The following is a 9,156-nucleotide window of genomic DNA, read 5'->3' as shown; positions in this document are numbered from 1 at the left end:
TTCCGATCTCTTGCTGGATGGGCGTCCGGTGGACGCAACCATCAGGTGGACAGAGAGCAAAGAGCATAAGAAGTCAGTGGGGAAGGCAGTGTGGCTGATGTGTTACAAGAAGCAGGTCCAGATCTTGGACTGGGTCGTTGCAGCACAGGCAGCCAAGATCACAACCCAGGCAGCAGAGATAGAGGAAAAGGCCATAGGAGGGGAAAAACTCATCACAGCGCTTCACGCGCTGAATCAGGAACGCCAAGTGGTAGCTAGCCAACATCAAGAAGGCCGTTTCAAAGCCGGCGTCCCGCCCCGGGGAAACACATCGGGAGATCATCGACCATCCCCGGGCCGTTGCCGAAACGAGAGGCCATCGACCCAACTTGGGAGAAGAAACAAAAAAATAAAAACCCCAAGAGAAGAAACCTTCCAGCCACTCCGGCTCGAAAAGAGACAATAACGAACCAAGGAAATCTATGGGAGCCAGCCCAAGGCTCCTCTGACCGGGGTCGAGCCGACGATCCTCGACCCCGCTGACATCCAGGCCCACCGGTGTCCAGCCACCCCGACCCCCACCTCAGGAGAGAGGTGTGGCGCAGCTCACAGGGGTTCCACATCCACGAGGAGACGGAGCGCCTGAAGGGATCAAAACACAGACTTGATTTCAAAACCTTGCACTTCCTAGTGGGATTGGTGAGCATGTTTCTGGCCCTTCACAATCAGATCTAGATAGGTTTAATAAGGGGGTGGATTTAAGGGTACAATTAACATGAATTGTTGTCCCTCGATATTCTGTGTGTTTCCTTATTTCATGATGATCTTTGTAGAGTATAAGATGCCTGTATTTGCCTTAGTTAGTACTGTGTTGTTATGATTTGTTTGTGTTTTTCCCTCCCATGTACTCTCTTATCTGCTTGCATTTGATTTGATATTTTTCCTTATGCAATAAAGTTTCATTTTGTTTCATCAAACTTGGTCTACAAGAGTTTTCTCTACATTGTAGTTCCTGCCCCAAATTCCAGAGTATAGAATCTAAGGGGCGAGTGGGTCGAACCACTCAAGGTTTTACTGTGCAAGAGAGAGAGGCCTCTAGAGAGAGAAACCTCAGAGACATCTCTCAAGGAAAACCCCTTACAAATAGGCGGTCTTAGTGATGGCGCAGATATGTGGCAGGAAGCTCATCTCGAGGTCAAATAATACACCAAACACATTTGGACTATACATAGAAACAAAGATGAGTGACGGATTAAGAGAACTCAAAGTTACTCATCATTGTACCCTCACAGAAACCATACAGCCTCATGATGACATGCACTCCAGCAGTAGCATGTAGCATGCATGCAGAGGGAAAAGAGCAACCTTATGTCAGTGGCTGTGCTATGACAGGGCATATTCATACACAAGTGACTGCAGGTAGAATATCCAGAAGCACTGATCCCACAACAATTACAGCAAGTGGTCCCCCCTTACACTGACGGTGCTATATCAGAAGAAGTATCAGATGAAGGTACTAGCCCTGAAATTCCGCAGTGGTTCTCTGGGTTTCCCACTGTAATTCTAGTGGGAGGCCAGCCGAACCCCCAGTCTTGATTAACCCAGGGTCTCAATTTTTTTGGGGGGCTATCCGCTGGTCTCTCGCCAGAGTTATAGCAAGAGACCAGGAGAACCCCTATGGAATTTCAGAGCCATTGGGCCAGATTTTCAGTGTGCCGTGAAGCGGGCTTTTAGGCGTGCAGAGGGCAAAAACCCCAAATTCGGGGGTCCCGACACTATCCCGCCCAAAACCCGCCTCCTCGTAAGTTTCAGAGGAGGCGGGTACCCGCCCCGCACTGGGACCCGCCGACCCGAGGCCGGAAGGGATTAGTGCCAATTAACTGCCTGTTAACAGGTAGTTAACAGGCAGTTTTTAGCCTAATCCCTATTTTGAGGGGTGTCGTGTGGGATTCCTGACGGCTCCAAACCACGCCAGGTTAGGGCAGGCAGACCGTCGGGTTGAAGGACTTGGAGGGGTCGCGATGTCGGTGTTCAGGTGAGTGATGGGTACATGAGTGCAAAGGTAAGTGTGTTTGGTGTGTCTGAAGTGTGTAAAGAAGTTTAAATTACCTGTACTTACCTTAACAGCCTTTCTTCCTCTAGGCGTCGGGAGTCCATCACTCAGCCGGCACTGAAAGCCGAATGGCTGCGATCTGTCAAAAGTGACAGCCTTCAGCTTTGAGTGCCGGTGTGAGTTCTAACTGAGTCTGCGTAGAAGGACTCAGGTTAGAAGTCAGACTGTCAGTGTTTGACAGCTTCAAACAGCTGTGAAACACTGATATTTCATCTGTCAAAAACTCTTGACAGATGAAATTTCAGTCTGTGACGTCACCTGTTGCTGGGTGGCCCTTAATTGGCCTGCTGAGCCCGCTGGGCGGGCTCAACAAGGGAAAATCGAGTGGATTGGCCGGACGTCGATGGAGGCGGGACTAAAACCCGAAAGTTGTAGTCCCGCCTCCTTCCCGACTGCTGAATGAAAATCCAGCCCATTTTGTGTCTGCTTAATTCCATGCAGCTGACCAGACCTGAGTGCACACCCACCATTTCTACCCCCTCATCTATGGGAGCAGCAAGAATTTGGTCAGCAAGAGGTCCATATTGTGGACGTGGGAAATGCAGGAAACATTAAGCTCTCAACAGACTTATACACAAACAGCACATGCTCTTGCACCACATATATTGCAGCATCATATGGCTTGCAAAACAATAATGTTCAGTTACTTTAATTATGTGTTGCAGCCTGCCATTCATTTATTGTGCAGATAACAAAGAGCCAGTTCTGCTAAAGTAAAGCAAACATATACGTACTTCATTTTGTAAGTAAAAATAAGCAGGATAAGCAACTGGAAATTCTGTAATTGAAAATAGGTTCAATAAAAAGTGTCTAATTGCTGACTCACTGGGACTGGGAGAAATACTAGGCAACAGCCACCCTCGTGCACCTGTCTCCTTGGTGGAGTGCCTGGTCTACTGCTGGTGACCATTTAAGTGTATGTAATTGGGTGTGAAGTGAAAAAGGGATGGCATTGTGACTGACTCCTGTAATGTTCCTTTTTGAGTGTCTAGAAGCTCCCTGTAACGTAAAAGCTGAGAGCAGTGCCGGCTGATTATGCTTACAACCTTTGTTAAGGAGAAGTTCACCTCAGTCCCGACTTCCCTGCTGTCACTGAGTCTCGTCATGCACTTGTCCTCTGCAATGTCCAGGTGTGTTACAACTTTGGTGTGTTACATCTCTCCCTGGAATAATTTGATCTGCAAGTGTTGTGCCTCCCAGCCCATCTGTGATCCCAGGCTACCCTCTTCCATCGTTGCTGCTGCACTCTGATATAACCAAAAATGGCTACTCCACCAATTCTGTGCAGAAAAATACTCGTACAATTCTATTGTGGCTTTGCTGTGCTGCTACATGAACTCTTGTCCTTCTTTCTTAGAATTTACTTCCATTCTGAATAGGAGTAAGTAACTTCAATTTCTTTAATATACCCCACAAAGGAAAACTTGCATGTCTTTCTTACACAGGCCTTTCACAAGTAATTCTCTTTTTATTAAGCAATTCTCCCTTTTAATTACTCTTAATACATCCACTTCAGGCTGCAAGGAAAATTGATAATAATGGGAGAAAATTATGCAGTGCTTTCCCTGTAGTTCAATCACATTTTACACACATAAAAATCCCCTCAAATGTTTTAAATGTAAAATCTCCACTCTCTGCTTACATACCATAGCCTCTTTAAAATATACTGCCAGTTACAGAATAGAAAAATACCAAATAGGTTCCCTTCTGTACCCAAGAGTTTTAAGTATCTGTGACAGAATTTATCGATAATGTTTTGTTCATTGTCTCAGAATCAAAGCCACTGTAAGCTACCAGAAAAGGAATACTGATCTTTCGTTCAAAGTTGAAAGCTTCTGTAAAAGGTCTAACCATTCTAGTTACAAGGATAATTGCTTTGAGAATACTGCTGTTGTATTTACAGAAACTGTCTGCAGCGTACTAATTTCTGAAATGCTTTCTTAAAGTCTTCATTGAAGATTGTGTAAATAAGGGGATTGATTAAAGAATTGAGGTAACCTAACCACGTCAGAAAGTCAGACATCTCTGGAGAGACATAACAGGATTCACAGACATTCACAATAAGTTCTTTTAGAAAGAATGGTAGCCAGCATATCACAAATGCCCCCAGAATCAAGCCCAATGTGGTTGCTGCTTTCCTTTCTCTTGTGCTTGAGATTTTAAGCCTCTTCCTCATTTTTTCTTGCTGGCAACTGGAGTTGAGACTTCTGGCTGTGATGTGGACATTTTCTGGCTCTTCAATCGTTGAATGGTCTGAGATGGACTTTTCAGATATGCACAATGTTGAAGGCGTCCTGGGGCTTTTGACAGTAATGCTGGCCACCTTGCCATTTACTTCCTCGTTGATGTGCCTGCTTGCACTCCTTTTGTGATAAAGTGTTTTAGCTGCTCGATATATTTTATAGTAAAGGATGAGAATCAAAGCCAAGGGAATATAAAATGCTCCAAATGTAGAATAGATTGTGTAGACAAGATGTTCATGCTTAATAAGACACTCGTCCTCCTTATTATTTCCTTTTTGCCTCCAAAACAAAGGAGGCATTGATATAAAGATGGATATGACCCATACAATTGTGATCATTATTCCGGCACGTTTAGGTGTCCTTTTCTGTGCATAGTCCACAGCATCAGTTATAGCCCTATATCTGTCCAGGGCAATTGCAGCCAAATGAAGAATAGAGCATGTGCAACACGTAATGTCAACACTTAACCAGATGTTGCAGACAACTTGACCCATCACCCATGTCTCCTTTACAGTATAAACAATATTGAAGGGCATCACAAGGACAGCAACAAGTAAATCAGTAACAGCGAGGGAGCATATTAAATAGTTTGCTGGGTGGTGGAGCTTTCTTGTTACAATTATTGCAGTTATCACCAGAGAATTAATGACTGTGGTCATAATAGTCAAGACAGAGAGTGAAAGTGATATCATCACCTTTGAAGTTTTTCCCTTTGCCAGTTCTTCTAAAGTAAAGTTTGTGTAAGTCTCATTTTCCAAATCCATTTTGTTCACTTGGACGAGAGGTTCCTGTGGATTCATCCAATCTGCAAATGAAGCACAATATCAGTTAAGACGATAAATGTTTTTAATACCATGGAACCAGAGTTAAAAGTAATAGCTGTCAGAAAATCTCAAGCTCCTAAAGACATGTGACTAAAGATGCAAGGCATAATTCTGCAATGCCTCAGTTCCAGTATAAAACCTCATTAGATGGGAGACCAGGTCACAGAGTTGGCCTATATTGTTTAGTTCTAACTCACATCCATTATGCCATCTGAGAGGCCCTACACCTTGCAAAATGAACACTGTAATAGTATCTTGAACATGCTGATGGATTATTGATGTATAAAACTCATAATCAGAATATAGTTGGCTCCTTTGCCTTTATGTTGACAGTCAGCATCAATCAAAATGTGAAGAAATTTATATCCGTGTTCTGATCATAAAAAGACATTTTGAAATATTGATATATTGAAAACACAATAAGACAATAATGTAGACATAAGAAAATAAGAATTAGGAACAGGAGTAGGCCATATGGCCCTTCGAGCCTGATCTGCCATTCAATAAGGTCATGGCTAATCTTCGACCTCAACTCCACTTTCCCGCCCTATCCCCATATCCCTTGATTCCCCTAGAGACCAAAAATCTATCTATCTCAGCCTTGAATATACTCAAGGACTCAGCATTCAAAGCCCTTTGGGGTAGAGAATTCCAAAGATTCACAACCCTCTGAGTGAAGAAATTCCTCCTTATCTCAGTCTTAAATGGACTACCATTGAGACTATGCCCCCTAGTTCTAGACTCTGCAGCCAGGGGAAACAACCTCTCAGCATCTACCCCGTCAATCCCCCTCAGAATCTTATGGGGGAGAAATTCAGTATTGCCCTGTTTGGGGCGCGATTATCGGCTGGGCACAAAGCTTAGCACTTGCCGCCTGGCTCCGACTGAAAACTTGGCTTTTATCGCCCCTGGAGGTGATTGGAGTGCTAAATCAGGCGCTGCACACCTGTCTTAAGGCGCAAAGGCCGTGGAGCGAGGTGCTAACTCAGAGCACAGGCGCAGCGCAGGTGATGTCAGTTAGCGATGGAACACAGACACACTGGCACCGGCCAGTTCTTAAAGGGGAGGGTCGATCTTGCTCTCCGTCCACACCCTGCTCATCGCAGCCTTGAATCTAGGCCTGGAGAGACCTGTACATCAAATCTGTTGGAAAGAACAATGGAGAGGCCCAGGGAAAGAGCTCAGAGTGCAGCCCCTGTATTCTCTTCTAAATTGATGCAAGGAAGATCAAATAAAATAGAACCTGCAAAGTGCTGCTCAGTACCCAAAACTCCTCAACACAGCTTTGAATATCTCCTGCAGTCTCTCTCTCTCACTCAGAATGCATGGTGAAAAAATTTCGCCAGAAAAAAAGGCAGGAAGCGGTCGCCTTTAAACAGGGCTCCCCCAGTCCCTTCCCGACTGCAAAACGCTAGCGGCAGGCGGCAAGACAGGGGGCGCCACTCAATATCTGGTCCGGGGCGTTGCACGCTCGACTGACGTCACGATCTGCGGGCGCAGGAGATCGTGGCGGTAGTGTTTAGCGCCGCCGCAAAATGTCTAGTCAATTTCGTGAGCGGCGCAAACATCGCTGCGCATGGGCGCTAGTTGCTTTGCACCCCATTAGCGCCTTCTTAAGGCGCTAACAGGAGGCGCAAACCAACCGAATTTTTCCCCCTATATGTTTCAATGCAATCACCTCTCATTTTTCTAAACTCCAGAGAGTATAGGCCCAATCTACTCAATCTCTCCTAATAGGACAACCCTCTCAGCCCAGGGAACAATCTAAACATTAATATGGCCCTGAAAAGCCATTATGCTGTTTTTACAACGATGTTGATGCAGTTTACCAGCAGTGGGAGTTACCTACAAGTTTCCTGGGGAAGTGCATTTAAATATTTTTGGTGCTGCTCTAGTGTAACGAATGTAGAAGTTATGTATGTTGCCGGCACCCCCGTTCCCCCCAGGAAACTTCCTGCAACAATGGCAGAACTCTTTAAAAGCACTCTACAGATGTCAGGCAGCAGCAGAACTGTAAGGCAAGGTGAGCTGCCAACAAATAGTTTTGCTGGCAATTTACACCAAATAATTTGCATCGCTCACCCATATTCACACCATCGTGCCCACTTAGGGGCCAGCTGTGTCCACTGGGCAGCTGGCCAAACCAACAGGCAGAAGATGCGCAACTTGCTACTCTTTTAAAGACGCCCAAGCCCCCCTCCAAGAAGTACATGACAGGAGTCTCACACTCCTGGGTCTTCCTTTCACTAAGTTGGATGCTGCTTGCAGGGAGCTGGTACTAGCACTGACTCTCAACTCCCTCACGCCCAGGACTCATCAACAGGGCAGAAAGAAGCAGAAACACTTTACGAGGGCAGACCAGGGTCGCATGCCACGACACTTTCCCTTTCTTCCCTGCCCACTCTGGGCACCACCCCACCCTTCACCCTCTTAAAGCAATGCTCACGTAACTAACCCATCACACTACATGCTGGGTAAGGACGCCTACAACTCCCCTAGAACACACCAACTGCTTTGCACAACCCCAAAGTTCCTTTTCTCCACACTAAGATCATCACATCCCTAGATCTCTCATTTTACCTCTCCCATCACAATTGCCACACACTCTTTGACCAACAGCCTTATCCTCACACACACAGCCTTCCACTCCCTTAGCTTGCAATGAAAGAAATCTTTGTTTTGAAATACACTGGTCACTTGTCTCGTGATTTGTTATTTATGAACATTTTGTAAGTCAGGAAATGGACCATTCAGTAGGTTCAGACTTCTTCATAAACAGGTGAGGATTCCAGGTAAGGTCCTGCTGGACTACAACATCTGCTCTGGTGATCATCTGGTAGGGTGCAAAGAAGAAGATAAGTCTAAGGGGCTGCCATTGCATTTGATCAGCCATTGAAGATGTCCTGCAGAATCTGCCCTCTGACTCCCCTTGCAGTTGGTGTGTGAGGACATGGCCTGGTTTTCATCATAGGTGAACCGGGCATCCTGGGAATGGAATCCCTTCCTATTCACATACGTCAGCGACTGCTTGGTTGGTGCCTTCAGTGCTATCTGCATGTCATCATGGCACCCTGTACCCTGGAGAATCCAGCTATCCTACAGAAGTCCCTGGTTATGTGCCTCTGCTGCTAGGGGGTGATACTCATGTGCAGGAATTTGGCTGCTCTATGAAAGAGGGCATCCGACACCTGCACGATACATACCCTGACAGCTCATTATGATGAGATAGCCCATGCTGAAAGCCATCCCTTGTCTGGAGTCAATCTGAGTGTGTGTTTGGGGGCGAGTGAAATTATAAATGATAAAACCTGCTTGTTACTTCCTGGTTTGCTGTCTGTGAGAATTCTTCAATGTGACTAGCTGCTCAGACTGCTTGGTGATATCATTAACATTAACATTGGGAAAGGTGAAAGCCATGCCACAGAACCCGGTAAAAGTTTGTGGGCAGTGTTATGTATTGTGTGTTCTCCTCCCACCTGTGGTGGCGCTGTCACAGCAGATAAATGGTTGGGTGTTCTCTTGGTTAAGTATAGCTCTCTTTGTTCGGAACTTTCCAGAACTTTCTGTCCTTCCTGAATAAAGCACTTCATGTTTGAATCTCTGAGTTCTGAGTCCTAAATTGTGTCTAGGTAGAAAGGTACCAACACAACAAGTGGCGACAAGGATCGGATGAATCTGCGTTGTGGGAATTTTCTTGTTTTCAACTACAAAACATTCGGAACAGAGATTGCAGCATCACATTAACGTTACGGCAGTGAGTAAACAGAAATTTTAATTTGAAACATGAGATGGCTACTATATTAGGAAACATCGGTGATTTTGATGAAAATGTGGAGCAATGGAGCGCATATACGGGATGTTTTGACTATTTTGTATTGGCGAATGCGGTGGCAAACAAAAAGGTTGTGCCTACCTTTTTGAGAATAATGGGGCCAAAGACATTCAATTTACTTCGCAGCCTTGTGCAGCCAGATAAGCCAGGAACTAAAACATGTAA

General features: G+C 45.4%; 1 protein-coding gene across 1 annotated transcript; it reads right to left on the bottom strand.

Annotated features, from left to right (window-relative positions):
- Nucleotides 1-3,989: 3,989 nt before the first annotated feature.
- On the bottom strand, nt 3,990-5,099 carry htr1fa (5-hydroxytryptamine (serotonin) receptor 1Fa). Its single transcript, XM_086007428.1, has one exon. It carries the CDS (start codon nt 5,097-5,099, stop codon nt 3,990-3,992), a length of 1,110 nt encoding a protein of 369 aa, XP_085863554.1.
- Nucleotides 5,100-9,156: the final 4,057 nt, after the last annotated feature.

This window comes from Somniosus microcephalus, chromosome 14 (assembly GCF_052327205.1).
Source record: "Somniosus microcephalus isolate GS21.2 chromosome 14, FLI_Smic_1.0, whole genome shotgun sequence".
NCBI classification, from domain to species: domain Eukaryota; kingdom Metazoa; phylum Chordata; class Chondrichthyes; order Squaliformes; family Somniosidae; genus Somniosus; species Somniosus microcephalus.
This window is presented reverse-complemented; position numbering and strand designations above follow the sequence as displayed.